The sequence below is a fragment of the Gouania willdenowi genome, chromosome 4 (genome assembly GCF_900634775.1).
Source record: "Gouania willdenowi chromosome 4, fGouWil2.1, whole genome shotgun sequence".
In the NCBI taxonomy this organism is placed as follows: domain Eukaryota; kingdom Metazoa; phylum Chordata; class Actinopteri; order Blenniiformes; family Gobiesocidae; genus Gouania; species Gouania willdenowi.
The window spans coordinates 37906090-37925866 of NC_041047.1; the positions used below are offsets into that span (position 1 = coordinate 37906090).

The 19777-nt window shown below is 37.7% G+C and overlaps 1 protein-coding gene across 2 annotated transcripts in view; it reads left to right on the forward strand.

The window, feature by feature from the left end:
* The window catches only part of rab6ba (RAB6B, member RAS oncogene family a), a 68004-nt gene extending 48817 nt beyond the window's left edge, over positions 1–19187 (forward strand). The window contains exons 3-8 of one of the 2 annotated variants that reach the window (XM_028444790.1): positions 4052–4105; positions 4371–4497; positions 7305–7416; positions 16350–16443; positions 16529–16595; positions 18636–19187. In XM_028444790.1, the coding sequence (XP_028300591.1) occupies positions 4052–4105; positions 4371–4497; positions 7305–7416; positions 16350–16443; positions 16529–16595; positions 18636–18700 (519 nt within the window). In that variant the 3' untranslated portion in view covers positions 18701–19187. The remainder of the gene's footprint in view (positions 1–4051; positions 4106–4370; positions 4498–7304; positions 7417–16349; positions 16444–16528; positions 16596–18635) is intronic. The other variant, XM_028444791.1, reaches the window with a different exon arrangement.
* The last annotated feature ends 590 nt before the right edge of the window (positions 19188–19777 follow it).

Sequence of the window (19777 nt, forward strand, 5' to 3'; positions counted from 1 at the left end):
TCAGAGGTCAACATGAGCTTATTGAAACTGTTCACAAATTCATTTGATGGGAAAATTAATAAGAAACTAATTTCAATTTTATATAAAAGAGGGATGGACTGGAAACTTCAGTGGAAACGCACAAACTCACAGAGATGGAAGGAATATGGATGGAAAACTGTGATAAGATACTTTATTACTCACTACGATGGAACGTTCCCTATCTGTTGGACAAAATGTGAAGAACGTATTCTCTGGGACTGCCCACTTATTAGACAGTATTGTAGGGATGTTATTCCTTTTAATATGAAAACTCTTTATGTAAACTCTAACTAAACGATGGTTATCACAGGACACACCCACCCTTTCAGAGTGGTGGAATATAACTCTTGACATCAATAAAATGGAACAGATGACAACATTTGTAAATCAAAAACAATACCAGTTCTTGGCATTGTGGGAAAAATGGGTTGTGTTTATAAAAAATAAGAAGCCTGACTTAATCTCGAGTTAGAATATGTATAGTTCATGTACTGGTTACTACATGAGGTTCTTTAATGTACTTATCTTTGTTAAGGTGTTAAGGTGCTAGCTGTTACATGTTAAGCATTAAGGTGATAGCTGTTACATGTTTAACATTAAGGTGATAGCTGCTACGTGTGTAGCATTAAGGTGCTAGCGGCTACATGTTTAGCATTAAAGTGCTAGCTGTTGCTTGTTTAGGAATAAAGTGCTAGCTGTTGCATGTTTAGCATTAAGGTGATAAGTGCTACATGTTTAACATTAAGGTGATTACTGTTACATGTTTAGCATTAAGGTGCTAGCTTTTACTTGTTTAGCATTAAGGTAATAGCTGCTACATGTTTAGCATTAAGGTGATAGCTGCTACATGTTTAGCATTAAGGTGATAGCTGTTACATGTTTAGCATTAAGGTGCTAGCAGCTACATGTTTAGCATTAAGGTGCAAGCTGTTACATGTTTAGCATTAAGGTGATAGCTGTTACATGTTTAGCATTAAGGTAATAGCTGCTACATGTTTAGCATTAAGGTGCTAGCTGTTACATGTTAAGCATTAAGGTGATAGCTGTTACATGTTTAGCATTAAGGTGCTAGCTGTTACATGTTAAGCATTAAGGTGACAGCTGTTACATGTTTAACATTAAGGTGATAGCTGCTACGTGTTTAGCATTAAGGTGCTAGCGGCTACATGTTTAGCAATAAAGTGCTAGCTGTTGCATGTTTAGCATTAAGGTGATAGCTGTTACATGTTTAGCATTAAGGTGATAGCTGTTACATGTTTAACATTAAGGTGATAGCTGCTACGTGTTCAGCATTAAGGTGCTAGCGGCTACGTGTTTAGCATTATAGTGCTAGCTGTTGCATGTTTAGCATTAAGGTGATAGCTGTTACATGTTTAACATTAAGGTGATAGCTGCCACGTGTTTAGCATTAAGGTGCTAGCGGCTACATGTTTAGCATTAAGGTGCTAGCTGTTACATGTTTAGGATTAAGGTGATAGCTGTTACATGTTTAACATTAAGGTGATAGCTGCCACGTGTTTAGCATTAAGGTGCTAGCGGCTACGTGTTTAGCATTAAGGTGCTAGCTATTACGTGTTTAGCATTAAGGTGATAGCTGTTACATGTTTAACATTAGGGTGATAGCTGCCACGTGTTTAGCATTAAGGTGCTAGCGGCTACATGTTTAGCATTAAGGTGCTAGCTGTTACATGTTTAGGATTAAGGTGATAGCTGTTACATGTTTAGCATTAAGGTGATAGCTGTTCCATGTTTAGCATTAAGGTGATAGCTGCTACATGTTTAGCATTAAGGTGATAGCTGCTACATGTTTAGCATTAAGGTGCTAACTGTTACATGTTTTGCATTAAGGTGATAGCTGTTATATGTTTAACATTAAGGTGATAGCTGTTACATGTTTAACATTAAGGTGATAGCTGCCACGTGTTTAGCATTAAGGTGCTAGCAGCTACATGTTTAGCATTAAGGTGCTAGCTATTACGTGTTTAGCATTAAGGTGATAGCTGTTACATGTTTAACATTAAGGTGATAGCTGCCACGTGTTTAGCATTAAGGTGCTAGCGGCTACATGTTTAGCATTAAGGTGCTAGCTGTTACATGTTTAGGATTAAGGTGATAGCTGTTACATGTTTAACATTAAGGTGATAGCTGCCACGTGTTTAGCATTAAGGTGCTAGCGGCTACGTGTTTAGCATTAAGGTGCTAGCTATTACGTGTTTAGCATTAAGGTGATAGCTGTTACATGTTTAACATTAAGGTGATAGCTGCCACGTGTTTAGCATTAAGGTGCTAGCGGCTACATGTTTAGCATTAAGGTGCTAGCTGTTACATGTTTAGGATTAAGGTGATAGCTGTTACATGTTTAGCATTAAGGTGATAGCTGTTCCATGTTTAGCATTAAGGGGATAGCTGCTACATGTTTAGCATTAAGGTGATAGCTGCTACATGTTTAGCATTAAGGTGCTAACTGTTACATGTTTTGCATTAAGGTGATAGCTGTTATATGTTTAACATTAAGGTGATAGCTGCTACATGTTTAGCATTAAGGTGATAGCTGCTACATGTTTAGCATTAAGGCGATAGCTGTTACATGTTTAACATTAAGGTGACAGCTGCTACGTGTTTAGCATTAAGGTACTAGTGGCTACATGTTTAGCATTAAGGTGCTAGCTGTTACATGTTTAGCATTAAGGTGATAGCTGCTACATGTTTAGCATTAAGGTGCTAGCTGTTACATGTTTAGCATTAAGGTGATAGCTGCTACATGTTTAGCATTGAGGTGATAGCTGCTACATGTTTAGCATTAAGGTGCTAGCGGCTACATATTTGTGCTACCGTTTGCACACAACTGGGCTTTTGTTTTACATACAATGTTTTTATTTAAACTAGAATTAACGCCCACGAAACACAGCAACAACATCTCCTCAGGTTCTCCCGTTTGTAGTCTGTGCGTCAGTGTTATGGGTATACCAAGAACATGTGCAATGAGAAAGGTTCTGTGCTGTTTGGAGTGAAAAAAACTAAAAACAATAACTTTGTTGAAGTTTTTTGTAGTTATTTTTCTGTCATGAATTAATCGCAATTAACGTGTTTAAGTCCGAGCCCTAATATTATTATACTGTTTATAAAGGAATGTCATTCTTTGCACTTGTGTGTTTCTGGAGCTCTTGATGAGTTGTGCTTGGCAGTGCAGCAGAGAGGCTGACTACAGGAAGTAAACACACTGCCATCTGCCTCCTCACAATGTGGGAGCGTTGTATTCAACTGCATCATAAAGATGATGATATCATGCATCTCATCAGACTGCAAATATCTCAATATCTGAGGACAGTTTTACAATAAAACTGATAAATGGAGTAGTCTGCATTTAATCTACCAGGGATTTATACTCAATATATATATATATATATATATATATATATATATATATAGTTCTATGTCTTACAGATCAAGTTTACCTGTCACTTCTCTTGAGGATGATTTTACCTTTTAAAAAAAGATTAAATCTAGGGGTACACTGACTGAAAAAAAGTTCAGACGCCCACACCAAAAATATGACTACCAATATATTCATTGATTAGGAAGCCTAACAAGGTAACCTAGAAATTAAAAACAAGTGTGATGATACATAATATTTTTAGTGTATTTTACAGCTGATTTAAGACATTGGTCAAACTGACCCGTTAGCATTAGAGATGCTAACAGAAAGCTAACACAAATGGAATGAGACGTTTTATGGGCTTATTTATTAAAGACTCAGTAATTGTGATTAATTGTAATTGAAGTTTAGTAATTAAGAACACAGTATAATTGACTTTTAAGGAAAAAATTATAATTTTAAATGTAATTGGAGAAAATAAAAAAATCACTGTAATCATAATTGAGCATGGATAATTAAAGATGTAATTGTGTTTAGAAAATGTAATTGATCCAACCCTGTAATCTACACAACGTACTTTCTTATTCAGCTTCTGCATCTTCAATGTGCTGCTCCTCAGTGTTTGTCTTTGGTTTTAAATCTCTCCATATTCAGGCCACAATCGGAATCGACTTCCTGTCAAAGACCATGTACCTCGAGGATCGAACGGTAAGGACCTGGACTTCAGCTGCATGGTGTGTGTGTGTGTGTGTGTGTGTGTGTGTAGTCTTTGAAGTTGTGGTGATTTACATTAAACGTGTGGGTTTTTTTCTCATGAATTGTGAGGCATCGATCATACGTCAGTGCGACCTTGAAGCTGAACGCTTAGCCTGTGTAGCTAATGTGTGTGTGTGTGTGTGTGTGTTGTGCGTGTCCAAAAGGAGCCCAGTGTGTGTTGGCTCTCTGACTTGCTGAATAACCTCAGCCTCTTTAGCTTTCCTCGTGTGAACCGCAGGTGAGGCTGCAGCTGTGGGACACGGCTGGTCAGGAGCGCTTCAGGAGCCTCATTCCCAGTTACATCCGGGATTCCACTGTGGCCGTGGTGGTCTACGACATCACAAGTCAGTGTCTATTCAAACATGTCTATGTTGGTCAAATATAAATCTGCTTCAGTTCATTTGTGATAACTCCATATGTTGAGTTGTCTTGAAGATGGGGGGTGCGTGTGTGTGTGTGTGTGCTGCCAGTTACATGCCCCACACTCACGGGTTGGAATTGTTTTAAATAAAACACCCGGAAATGAAAGACATTTACCCTTTGAAACATTTTTTCTTTTTTGCGGCCCGCAGCACGGGGAATGGAGACCGTTGGCTATGTTTATATTAAAGGTTTAATTCAGAATTAAAAGGGCAGTATTATGAAAAAATGACTTTCTAATGGTTTTGCTACAGTGATGTACATTCCTTTAGCCTCATTCAGAAGGACAAAGTTGTTTCTTCCCTCCCTTGTTATTCCACATTTTGTAAAAAGTCAGCTCCAAACGGGCAAGTTTAATTTTTCTCACTACTTGACATCACGTAGCGGAAACTCCTCCTCCTGACAATCCTGGCTCCTCCTACCCTATAAGAATGTTAGCTCCTCCCTCTCAAACTACCTCACAGGTAAAACAAACACTGTGGTTTAATATAGAATATATATTATACTGTATTGTCATATATGTAAAGCTACATACACAAAATATGTTCTCTGCATTTAACTCTTTCCTGAAGAGCAGTGGGCAGCAATGGTGTAGAAGCCGGAGCAGTTCCATTTTTAGTATCCGTTATACAGCCTTGTTTCACCTTTGACATAATCTGACGTGTTTGTGACCCAATGCAATGCAGCGGTTGGACAAAACAGTGGACTATCACCTTAAATGGACTATTCCTGTAATAATTAGTGGAGAGGATGGCAAGCAGCTCTGATGAGTGTTTGAAGGAGCTGAAACAGCTGATTGACTGCACTGAATATGCATAAGTAGGCCTCAGAACAGCCAGTTTTTAGAACTCCTCAGAAAGTCACTTTAACTCTGGAAAAAAGGTGAGTTTAGGAAAATAAACCTCAAATACTATGTTGTTGGGGTTTTTAGAACAAATGTAGATGGGTGAAAAATAGCATAATACTGGACCTTTAATGTGAAACAGTATGTTATGGTCCAAATGCTGCTTCAAAACTAAAATCAAAATAAAAGTAAAAATGGTTATTATTATGGGATCTTCTTTGTTGTAGCCAACAAAAAAAGGTTTGTGTGCTTTTTCCTGACAGACGTGATACGTCACGTTCGCCCCCTGTCCAATCAGAACCCTTCTCAATCCCCAGGCCTAAAGCAGAATTGAATAAAGGCAAATAAACCTGTTTTCCATGTAAACCTCAATTTGAAATTACTATTTCCATTTAAACACAAAGCAAAACAATTTAATTCAGAATAATTCATTTTGAATGAAAAAACATGATGTAACTGTGGCCGTAACAGCTTTTAACCCACAATCCTGACAATAAAACCGTATCAAGGCTAAAGGTGCGTTAACACCGAACGCCACTTCATCAACTACTCTGGTGACTACATTACAATGAAAATCAATGTAAATGACTCAATGTCAAGCAACCTCCTTTTAAACAATGTGACTCATATCTGCGCGATCTGAGACGCAGGAAGTTGCTCAAAATTGAAAGTGTTTAACTATTCAAGCGACTCTGAGTGACATTGTGTTACGACATCCACTCGACAATGAGTTTCTACCTACGTCCCTCCCCTGGTCGTCACATCACTGGGGTAGATGAAGTGATAAAGCGAGTAAAAAGCGCGACTATGTTCAAGCAACTCATCACGGGTGATTTAAGCAACTATAGTCGCTGTAGTCGAATTCTGTGTGCGCACTCCTTAAAGGTGCTCAAACTGAAAGCAAAATCAACGACGATAGTGGAATTGTGTGTCACGTCGCTTGAAGGGAGGTCGCTTGACGTCGCATCATTTACATTGATTTTGAAGGTAATCTAGTCGCCAGAGTCGATTATGAGCTTAGATTTGTGCCACTGGAAACTGAATTTGAATATTTTGTACAAAAATGAGTGACACTATACTGTATATTTTAGAGAGTTATGTGAAGCAGCAGGAATGTTTGTGTTCTTTGTTAAATGTTGTATATAAAAAAGTACATATGTGTATTAACGTATTTCTTTTTTTGCATTATTAGAAAAAAGGAAACTCAAATGTACTTGTTGAATGTTTGCATTTCTTTTGCGTGTATTATTGGAAAAGGTAACTTCAGTGTTATTAATGTTGGGCTTATAAGCATTTTTGCTTCTGCCTGTTTCACTCTTGTTATATGTTTTTAAATTGTGATTTATGTTTGAAGAAGAACTTTAACTTTTATTAAATAATTAATACTGTAATAGGGAAAACACACAGAAGTAGCATGAAGGTGCAGTAACCACACAGAGGATAGATGAATAATATTCATAATATTCATCCTACCTCTGATTTATGTAAAAACATGGCTGATCCTGTCCTCTACAATCTACAATCCATGTTCTTATTTTTTTTTTTTATTAAACCTTGTACAGTTTTCCTTTCAATGTGGTATAACTGTAGTCGACTCTTGCATCCACAATAGGAGCGCTCAATGTCAACGTGGACGCTGTAGAGGCTGGAAAGTGCTTTGATTTATTGAGTAGATTCACTGCTGTGTGCATCATACGCTATCTACTATCATACATCTATAGAGCAGCTGATGATTCATAACGCTCGAACATTTGGATTTAACCGTTTATTCACAATAACAACTAGGAATTTAAATGGGGTCTTAACAGGTTTATTTAAAGGAAACAGTTTTTGGTCGGTTTGACTTTTTATTTGAACATATGTTGTTATGTATTTATGTTTTAACAGACGTCAACTCGTTCCAGCAGACGACCAAATGGATCGATGATGTGAGAACAGAGAGGGGAAGTGATGTCATCATCATGCTTGTTGGCAATAAAACAGACCTGGCAGATAAAAGGTATGGGAATTGAACAGGAAGTAGAGACATACTGTAGATCAGACATAGGCAACTGGTGGCCCTCTGCCTAATTTTATGTGGCCCCCAAAGTAAACGTACAAAACAAAAGCAAGAATACTTAAAAAAAAAAATACAAATAATTCCAACATTGCAGAAAAATACAGTAAAATACAAAAGAAAAACACAGAAAATACACAAAACTACAATAAAAATGAACAAAATGACAACAGTAAGACACAAAATAAAATCAGAAAAAATTTAAAATTACAGAAAATGACAACAAAATACACAAAAAGACAAGAAAAACATAGCTGTGCTGTAGATTCTAGGTTCCCAAAGTGGGGTACGCAAATTGTCATTGGGGGTACATTAATAAAAATATGAAATTTGAAACTAGAATATAAATGGAACAGCAGTCAGGGGCCTCAATGCATTGCCACAAATGACGCATTAGCCGATGTAAGACTACCCTCTTGTGATGACAGAGAAACAATTGTCAAAAAAGCGCAAATATGACGAGAGCTACATTGCTTTACCGATTTACATTCCTTACAGATTATTATTATTATTTTTTTTAATTATTATTCATTATTCCTCAATGAGACAGAAGAAATTCAGAGAGAAATTTAACTGTACGGCTACATTGTATGTCATTATATCAGTAGTTTCCAACCTTTTTTGGGTTGTGACAATGTTGTTGCCAGGATTAGTGCACAAAGTGACAAGTTACATTTTATATGAACTAGATATATATTTAAGAAAGTGAAAGTATGTAATACAGTTATTGTATTTGGCAATTGTAGGAGTTCTTTTTATTGTCATTTTTCTTCCACAACTCCTTAGTCCTGGAACTCCTCCTAGGCTATTAATGCAGCACTAATGACACGTGTGTCATCTCATAGGGGCAATGTCAACGATGTGCAGTTTAGCTTTTTTGCAGCCAAAATGTCAAGATGAAGGTAGCGTTAAGTGTCAAAAGCCAAAAATGTCCATATCTTTATGAATATTTATTGTAAAATCTTGATGCTTACATTTCTGAAAAGCTCATCTCAAGAGGAGTATTTTATTTCATTTGACTGAAGCTGTACGACCTGCCAGTAAAAAGATTGGTAGAGGTCAAAGTTCATTATGTCTCAAAAAATAAATTTTTTTTTCCTATAAGCCACAAATTGAGATACAGTGCTCAGACTGGTACCATTGAACAACATTTCCTTTTAATGTGAGGCCTTGATCTTCAATCAAGGTCATGTTTAAGGTCAAGGTCAGTCTTCTGTTTTTCCTGCATTATTACTTTCAATTTAATTAGTAAAAAGAACAAATTTGTCAACAAATCCAAATACAGGTCATTTTTGCCAATTTTTTCAATTTTCATTTGCCAAATTTGTATTCGCCTTGTGAATACAGGTCTTGCCTCGTTTAAGATTGTTTTGTGTGTGGTGTATATATAATCAAAACATTTTGAAAATACATTTTTAATCAGTATTTTGTATTCATTATACATTACGAGACATTGAATTTGAATTTCAAGCGACCCCACATGGGGTCACAGAAGGTTGTTTTTTAAGTTTGCAGGAGTAGGGGGTACATGGGTTCACGTTAAAGGTCTGAAGGGGTACAGGACTGTGAAAAGTTTGGAAACCACTGCTGTAGATAGACCAACACATTGTGGCCCATAATTGTAAAGTGGAAGGAAAATGCTACATGCTGGTCAAACTATTTTAAGACTGGGATGTGTCTGAGATAAAAGCTTGAATCACTTTCTCAAAGTGTTTAGGGGAGAAAAAAGGTTTGACCTTTTGTCTGGATTCTAAGCAAAAAGAAACAAGCTTTAATTTAATTTGATTTCATTTTTAAAAGTGAGGGTGCTGTCAAAAATCACCCCCAGATTTTTAGCAGCAGGCTTGATGTGGGGAGGCAGAGAGCCAAGATTAATACTGACTTGAGGGCAAGCTGATCTACACGTTACAACTTCTGTTTTCTTCAATTCAAATAAGGAAAATATGAAACATCCAACTTTTAACTGCCTCTCCAGAGGTCGGCAACCTTTATCACTCAAAGAGCCATTTGGACCTGTTTCCAACAGAAAAGAAAGCCTTAGGAGCCACAAACCCTTTTGACATTTAAAATGAAGATAAAACAGCATATATCGTTTTTGTTTTTTTTAGATATTAAATATTTTGATCTCTAGAAAAAATGTATGGTCACTAGGGATGTAACGATTAATCGTAAGGCAGTTAAAAATCGATTCATAGATATCACGGTTGATATCGATTTTTTGAAAATTGAATCGCAGTACTTTTTTAACCAGCAGAGGGCACTATCCACAAGTGTAGGCGGCGGGCGGAGTCTGCTAATACTTTCTTTCTGGCCACCTTCTACTCTTAAATATGTTAATAAATGATTTATTACCCCTTTAGCACCGAAAGAATATCTGCAATATTACTTGAATATCTGTAAAAGTCACGTTTTTCTATTAGCTCTGTCTGCTAGCATAGCTTCTCTTCTTCACTGCAAGATATCTGCATGCCAACCGACCACTGTGTTACCAGCGCCCTCTGCTGGTCCAAACAAATAGAACCAGAATTTAAATTAATAGGCTTCATTTTCATTTCTATTATTCCTTTATTTGTTTCATTCAAGATTTATTTTTAGTTAAATTACATTGTTTTGAATAGTTCATCAAGGGATTCTTTTGACAATGAAATATAAAAGGAAAATAATACAGTATTTTCTAGTTTTTTTGCCAAAAAAAAAAATTGTCTACAGTCCCATTTTGTAAAATAAATTGTGAGAGAATCGTATCGTGAACCCAGTATCGTGAATCGTATCGGGAGTTGAGTGAATCGTTACATCCCTAAAGGTCACTTTGTGAAAATTCATGGGTTTGAACCCCACAAGGGGACTTTTCTTGAACATTTTGTGACACTTACTCTAGCTTGAGTATAAAAACGTATTCACAGCTCTTTCATGGGGTGTGGCCAGGGCAGTCCCCAAAAAGTGATTCAGTGAGGTTTAGGTTATATGGACAGTGTTTCAGTTTTAAACGATATAGATTGCTCTCCATTAAATTCTGAATCCCCCTTGATGAATATATAGACAAACCTGATTTTTATTTATTTTTTCCCACAAAGCCACAGGGAACCACAGCAGAGGGATGAAAGAGTCACACACGGCTCCGGAGCTATGGGTTGCAGATTTTTGCTGTAGACATTCCAGCAGACACTTAACAGGGGAAGTGAATTTAGGTTTTAGCGGTAAATAGATTTGTGTGTTGCTCGCATAACAATGGAAAGAAATGCCATATTTATTTTTTTAAAAACAGACCTAACAGGCGCATGTATATAGAAAAAAGAATAGGGCCTAGGATGGACCCCTGAGGCACCCCACAAGTGAGACCAGGCAGAGTACACTGAATTAAAATCAAATGAGCAACTGGAACCAATAATTATAACAGGATAAATTTGATCAAAGAAACCACAAACCCAAATATACTGTGTATGCATTTAAAACTAAAAATAATTAGTGAACCATCAGTGCCTAGTTTGTAAATCATCAGGTCTCGGAACACAGGCCGTGTGTTTTTCCAGCACTAAGAGATAGACAAAAATGTCATGGAATACATTTTTTAAAGCCTCTTTTGCTAAGTAAATGGGCCAAAGACATCACGTGAACACAGACAACCAATTTACCTAAATGTTTAATAAAAGAATGATGAATCAGTGTTAAAGAAGCACAGACAATCGCCCGTTACGGAGCATCTGCCTCTCGTGCTGAGTGACAACTGTCAAATCTGCTGTTTCAGCACCAAGGACAGCGCTACATCACTGCTAATTTAGCCACTCATCACAAAGGTCAGAACACAAAAACCCACAAATACAAAATATTTACAAAATGTTACAACCATAACATAATAAATAACTAATGAATCAGCAGCACAGGAGAAAATGAAAATAAAACGTGTGCTTACATTTTATTGGTCTAAAACAGCAAAAAAAAAACAAAAAAAACATATGGAGCCCTTTGTATCCTCGCAACTTTTTTACATTTTTAAAGTCGAGGCCTGCCTTGTCTCTCATAAACCTATAGCAGCAGATCATCTTAGCTTTGAACTGAGCCTCAGTCTTAATGTCCATATCAGAACTTTAACCGTGGTCTCCTTCTCTTCTCGCTGTCCCTGAGTCCTCCTCATGTCCCCTGGATAGGTCTCCTCCTGTGTCCTGTTAGTTGGAGGCAGGTTCTCCTGTATCAGCATCATCGCTACAGGTGCTGCTACTCGCTACGCTAACTGTTGCTACTCGCTACGCTAACTGCTGCTGTGTTGCTGCTCAGAAACAACCTTTATCTCAGGTTTAGCGACACTTATTGGCATAAAAAGCTCTTTGAATCCCACTGCCTTTTTTAGCCATTTTCTACTGTCTTCTAAGCTGACAGAGAAACTATTTTTCCGCAAAAACACACTTTAGACATAGCGTTGGGGGCGTGGCTTGACTTTCTTCTTTGTTAATCACTCGCGCTCAGGATTTACATTCAATTTTGTGTGAACAATGACATTTCCAGTGATTTCAACTTAATAAAAGACACAGCTGTCCAAATATAACACTTTAAAAATGTAATAAAAACACCTAAAACCAAGTGATGTGCTGAGAAAATATCTGGGAGGAGCTCCAGATTTTGCTGCGGCAGAATCCGACACAAATGAAGCTTTGCTAATATGACGGTTGAGTGTCATTGGTTCACTCACTTGAAGACGTCAGACTGACTGAAGCATCACTTCCTCTGAGAGCAGACGACAGAACGATTAGATCTGAATAAACCTTGATTAAAAGCTACAACTCATTTTCTCAGCACGACTCAAGCTCTTTGTAGATTTATCATCAGCGTGGAAATCTTTTGTGTTGCAGATTCATTTTTTTATGAAATGATATAAACCACTGATGAGTTGGGTTCTTCAGTGTCAGTGGTGGTGTTTGGTTCTCTTACTGGGATCAGCTGCTCTGTGTTGGACGACTCAGGAAATAAAACATTGCATGCATGCGGGAAATGTTCCAGTCATTTAGTCCCTGCTAGCACTTCTGCATTGATCTCCAGGGATGTTCTTATGTATTCGTAAAGTGTGCGTAGGAACAGGATGTGAAAAAATAAGAGAAAGCAGCAGAATAGATATACAGTGGATGACAAAAGCTGAAAATGAAGTGTCAACTGAACCATAAAATTACTAGTGTCTTGGTCTCAAGTTTTATTAATGGTGTATGTGTAGGAAATGTAGGTTACAGAGAAATGTCTGATGTAGAGCAGTCAGTGAGACATGGAGATTCAATTACAAGCCTTAAAGGGATAGTTCGCCTATTTAAGACATGACGTTGTATGCAATCCTCACCAGCACTATAGTGCATACACATTGTCTCACTCAGTGGTCACCTCCCTGGTCCGAGTTCTGGCCGCTTGAAGTTGTTCAAGAAAGTAGTCCCGGTTAGTTTCCGGGCCCACAAAACTGTGCGTTTTTAATAGAAAAAAATATATGCGTTTGAAAGCTTGATTCATTTACATCACAAAACCGCCCACAAAAAAAATTCATACCTCCAGTTTTAATCGGCACTATTTTCTCTTCCGTTTCCATCAATCCGCGCTGCCGTCAACGTCATCGGTGCGCCTAATCCCATCAGCTGTTGATAGCGCAACTCGCGGACAACATGTCTGACTCCGAAACTTCCGATGATGAATGAAACAGATGATGAAGAAAGTAATTTTGAACTTGAAAACGATGGAAGCTAAACGGTGATCCCGGCACATTTTTGTGGTCACAACCTGGGAATTTACAAGTTCGTACCATTGTTAATGTACGTACGTTTTACTTTCTCTTGCTTCCATCGTTTTCCAGTTTCTGATATAACTATGAGACAGCTTTGGCTGGTTGCCATCGGCTATTCTGCAGGAGCGAAAATATCCAGTACAAAGGATTTTCGTGTGTGCAGTGCTCACTTCAGCGAGGACGATTACATCCCCAACCGAGGAAACAGCAAAAAACGCATTTTGAATACTGCTGCTGTACCAGTACCACGGGTAAGCTCTATTTACTAACTTGATGATGCATACGACACCTTGATTTTGAAGCTAACGTCAGTGTTTAGGCTACACTGAGCTAACCGGGGCAATGATAGCATCGACAACAATCGACTATTTGGTGAGAAAATCTGCAAATGTCTTTACTAATGAATTGAAGTCTCTATATAACACAACAATATATGATGCCTCGCTATTGCTGTTATTGTCTGTAACGTGTGTTGGTATCATCGTGCTTATAAGTGTGCTTGAAGTCACATACAGTTAGGGCAGTACTGTATGGTAAACAATCTGATGTTTAGATTCCAGTGGAAATCACGTTAAAATTACTTTCTTCATCATCTGTTTCATTCATCATCGGAAGTTTCGGAGTCAGACATGTTGTCCGCGAGTCGCGCTATCAACAGCTGATGGGATTAGGCGCACCGATGACGTTGACGGCAGCGCGGATTGATGGAAACGGAAGAGAAAATAGTGCCGATTAAAACTGGAGGTATGAATTTTTTTTGTGGGCGGTTTTGTGATGTAAATGAATCAAGCTTTCAAACGCATATATTTTTTTCTATTAAAAACGCACAGTTTTGTGGCCCCGGAAACTAACCGGGACTACTTTCTTGAACAACTTCAAGCGGCCAGAACTCGGACCAGGGAGGTGACCACTGAGTGAGACAATGTGTATGCACTATAGTGCTGGTGAGGATTGCAGACAACGTCATGTCTTAAATAGGCGAACTATCCCTTTAAACCTCTTTGTTAATAATTGGGCCATCTGTTTTAGAAGGAAGATATTGAAAATAATTACTTAAAAGCAATTTATTTTTGATTATACAGAAATGTCTGTGATGCTCATTATCTTTGCTTGTTCACAGTAGGTACGCAGAAAGGAGAGAGCAGGTAAAGACAAACGATAACTAATGTGTATTAGCACAGATAAAGTCATAGTGTGCAGACCTCATACATCAACCAATCAAAGGGATTTCTTCTGAAAAACTGGAGAATGTATTCACAAATGTCGAAGGTGTCGACTCAATGAGATCAATGTTCTGAATTTTCCTGATATAAAACAAAAGATGAGAGGACACTTTTGAACTTTTTCAGAACGTTGATTATAGTTTATAATGTACCATACGACAGTTCTGTCAAACTCGAGAAGAAAAATGAGAAGAAACTGAACATCACGGACTTCATTTTGTTCTTCCTGACGTAGAACAGGGATTCTCAACCTTTGGGTGGCAAGACACTGGGAGGGGGTCATCACATGTCTCCAAGAAACAGAATATTTGAAAAATAAATAAAAAATGTAGCCCATTTTTGCTGACTTTTACAATTTTTCTGCAACTACCCCAAACTTGCCATATTTTAACCTATTTTCATCACTTTTTCTTGACATATTTTTGCTACATTACACCTATTTCTGCCACTTCTACATCAAAAGTGAATGGCTTTTTCTGAACATTTATTGCCACTTTCAAGACATTTTCAGCACTTATGAACCCTTTCCACCGCTTTTCCACCTAATGTCACATGTATGCCCAGTATTGTCACATTTAACCTCTTTTCACCATATTTCATGCATATTTTTTCCAATTTAACCACAGTCACGATTTATCATGCCCATTATTTGCCAGTTTAAACTAATTGTTAACACACATTTTTTCAATATTGACACCTTTTTACCACCTTTTCTGTCCATTTTTGGCCACTCTAATTTGCTTCTTTTAATCAATTTTTGTAATTTTTAAAATCCCATTTCACCACCTTTTCCACCATTTTTGGTCACTTTTAACCCATTTTATTTGTGATTAAAACAAGGATTTACATCTTTAAGATGATTCTAATAATAGTAAACTTTGTTTGTTTGTAGAAAGATGTCTGAATGGCTGAAGTCCAGCGTCACGATCCTGGATTTCTAAACTTAATTAACAGCCAGGAGAAGAAGAAGATATTCACTGTCCACTCAGAACACTTTGAATTAAAATATGCTCAAAGATGATTATGATTTTTGACCAAATGATGCCAAAAAAAGTTATATATTGTAGCATTAATGCATGTTTGCTACATTACTCCCATTTCTGCCACTTCTCCTTCAAATTTCAATGCCTTTTCTGCACATTTTTCCACTTCCAAGACATTTTTGGCACTTATGAACCCTTTCCACCACTTTTCCCACCTAATGTCACATATGTTGATTCATTATTGTCACTTTTCACCATATTTCATGTTTATTTTACTTTCACGATTTGTCATGCCCATTATTTGCCAGTTTAAACTAATTGTTCCAATAATGACACTTTGAACCCTTTTTCTGTCCATTTTTGGCCACTCTAATTTGCAAATTTTAACCAATTTCTATGGTTTTTAAAATCCCATTTCATTACCTTTTTCACCGTTTTTTTTTGTCACTTTTAAACCATTTTTATTTCTGATTAAAACAAGGATTTACATCTTTGATATAACTAAATACTATGGTGCAAATAATAATAAACTTCCTGGATAACAGTGGATATAATTCAGATGAATAAATAAATGTGGTTATCACAGATTCATAGAATAATGGACCATCATTTCACTGACTTTATGGATGGATCCCAAAAATCTCTCCCCTTTATTCCCCCTTATAGATGGTCCTGTCTCCACATGACTGTTCTTCAATGTTCATGTCTGTGTTCAACCACCTTCAGATACAGTGGGGGTTTATTTTGGGGGTCGCGGCCTGAAAAGGTTGAGAACCACTGACTTAAAAGAGGGAACATAATCTCTATTTTTAGGACAAATATAGATGCCTTTAACCTCTTTTTTCTCTAAACATTCAGTCATCTGATTAAGAAACTACATTACACTGCAGTGAGAGATGATGAATCTTTTGCTAACAGGCAAATCACCATCGAGGACGGTGAGCAGAGAGCCAAAGAGCTGGGTGTGATGTTCATTGAGAGCAGCGCCAAGACAGGTTACAACGTCAAACAGGTGAGTGTGTCTGCAGTCATTCACATCTCCCACACCAGCACACACATCTTCTTGTACTGTGTGTTCTGTTTCCGTTCCTGTCCAGCTGTTCCGGCGCGTGGCAGCTGCTCTACCAGGAATGGAAAATATGCAAGAAACCAGCAAAGAAGGCAGTATCCTTTGTGCTCACGTTTCTTCATTAAAGCATAAAAATCCCTTTTTCAAAGCTGCCAAAATGAATTCAGAGAACATATTATAATCCTGACGAGACCGCTGGAGCTACAGCAGCACCAAACACAGGTGGAGCTCTCCATTATTACACAGCTGATGGAAGCAAACAGAGCAGAACCAACGATCACTCAGACAGTGTGCAGGCCTTAGCCTTCAGTGAGAGTTTTAGATCACACTCTTATTGACTGTGCTGTTAGAGGAGGTAGGTTCAGCAGCATTTCACTCTGATTTCCTCCTCATGCTGCTGCATTGATTTTTCCATCCGGTTTGTGTCAGATGTAATTAATACTGAGGGGAAGTAACTCAGAACTGCAATTTGATGCTTTAAGTTGTTATAAGGACAAGAGCAGCACAACATTAGGTACAGAGAGCTGTAAAGTCACCAAAGAAAATTGAAACAGAGCCTCAGAGTGCTAACCTTAGAGAGTGCTAACCTTAGAGTGCTAACCTTAGAGAGTGCTAACCTTAGAGTGCTAACCTTAGAGTGCTAACCTTAGAGAGTGCTAACCTTAGAGTGCTAACCTTAGAGTGCTAACCTTAGAGAGTGCTAACCTTAGAGTGCTAACCTTAGAGCGTGCTAACCTTAGAGAGTGCTAACCTCAGAGTGCTAACCTCAGAGAGTGCTAACCTCAGAGTGTGCTAACCTTAGAGTGCTAACCTTAGAGTGTGCAAACCTCAGAGTGCTAACCTTAGAGAGTGCTAACCTTAGAGAGTGCTAACCTTAGAGTGCTAACCTTAGAGAGTGCTAACCTTAGAGTGCTAACCTTAGAGAGTGCTAACCTCAGAGAGTGCTAACCTCCGAGTGTGCTAACCTCAGAGTGTGCTAACCTTAGAGTGCTAACCTCAGAGAGTGCTAACCTTAAAGAATTCTAACCTTAGAGTGCTAACCTTAGAGAGTGCTAACCTTAGAGTGCTAACCTTAGAGAGTGCTAACCTCAGAGTGCTAACCTCAGAGAGTGCTAACCTCAGAGAGTGCTAACCTCAGAGTGTGCTAACCTTAGAGTGCTAACCTCAGAGAGTGCTAACCTTAGAGTGCTAACCTTAGAGTGCTAACCTTAGAGTGCTAACCTTAGAGTGCTAACCTCAGAGAGCGTTTGTAATGTTGTAATAGTCGAAGCCGGTCTTTTTAAAGTCCTGGTTTTGTCTCGGACTCAAGAACATACTCACACTGGCCTGACTGTTCCATCAATTCCAGTAGAGACCAGCACTACTTGTCATTACTGTCCTCCAACTTCATTAATGTGATTCAGGAGTAAGGAGAAGCACTGTGAACTGTTCCCAATTATTGTAACTTTTAGCGTTAGCGTTAGCTCACTGATTAGATATCTTGTCCAGTGTCTTATGTGTCGACACCTGCAAACACTGGGACATCAGTCCATCTTAGTTCTCTTCAGAAATGAATCTGAACACTTACTTTAGGTCTCATTCACCTGACAAATAAATGAAATCATTTACAGAAATTTAAAATAATGAACTTATCAGTGGCTTTTAATACAAGGACTTAATTTTTGCAAGAATTTGGTTGAACAAATTTGTAAAGATTTGATATGTTTGTATGTTGTAGACTCCTAGCTTTTGTCTTTTAAACTTATTTAAAATTCCTAAAAGTCTTGGTCTTGTCTTGGCCTCAGTGGATTGTGGTCTCGGGCAAGTCTTGGTCTCATATAGTGAGTCTTGTATTTCCCTAACTTTAAACTAATGTAATGTTTAATATTTGAAGTCATTCAGAAATGGATTCAGGGCCGTAGTTTGATGACGTGGTTCCATCAAGTGTTAAAAGTGCAGGTCAGTTCGTTTTTCTTTACCAAGATAGTCGCTAATGCTAATGCTCACCCACGCTAACCCTAAAATGTTCAGTTTTGGTAGACGATCCACATTAATTTGACTTCCTAAAGCTAACAGAAAGTGAATGCAGCCTTTTTGTTGAACTCGTACCACTGTCCTCATCATCACAGCGAAGCTTCCTTAATGTTGGTCCTCAGTGATCGACATCAAAATGGACGAACAGCAGGAGCCTCACGCCACCGAAGGAGGATGTTCTTGTTAAAACGTTGACTTCACGTGTTGTTGTGTTGCCTCCTCTTTGTTGACGTTGGCCTCCTCACCTGAATGTCAGACATGTGGCGACAAGCAAATGTGAATTTTATTCTAATTTATTCTACTACGTTAACAAAAATGCCAAAAAAAACCCCAAAAGGTATTTTACTGTAACAGCAACAAAGAAGACAAGACAAGAAATGCTTCCATGAAACATATTTTAGAGATCAAAGCAAGTTTCTTCACTTTTATTTTGTAATTTTGTATTTTTAGGGAGTTTTCTTGGAAAATGGTGGAATTTAATTGAAGGGGAGCACAATGTTTAGACATTCTCTAAACTAGGAGTTCTTAACCTTGGGGTTGCGAGATATTGGGAGGGGGTCGCCAGATGCCTTTTAAAAAACTAAGAATATTTTATAAACAATTTGAGCTCATTTTTTCTTATGTTTACCCTTTTTTCTGCAACTACACCAAACTTGCCATATTTTAAACTATTTTCATCACTTTTTCTTGCCACATTTTTGCTCCTTTTAACGCCTTTTCTGCACATTTTTTCCACTTTCAAGGCATTTTCAACACTTATAAACCCTTTCCATCACTTTTCCACCTAATGTCACATATGTTGACCCATTTTTGTCACTATTAACCTCGTTTCACAATATTTCCTGCTTATTTTTGCCCATTTAGCTACATTCACAGTTTTTCATGCCCAATATTTTCCAGTTTAAATTGTTTGTTTGTACTTGTAAGCCAATATTGACACTTTTAACCCTTTTTACCACTTTTTCTATCTGTTTTTGGCCACTCTCATCTAATTTTCAACTTTTCACCAATTTCTGTTGTTTTTAAAATCCCATTTCACCATCTTTCCACCATTCTTGGTCACTTTAAACTTAAATTTTGTTTCTGATTAAAACAAGGATTTACATCTTTTAGATGACTATATACTAGGTCACAGATAATAATAAACTTCCTGGATAACAGTGGATATTATTCAGATGAATAAATAAATGTGGTTATCACAGATTCATAGAACAATGGACCATCATTTTACTGACTTTATGGATGGACCCCAAAAATCTCTCCC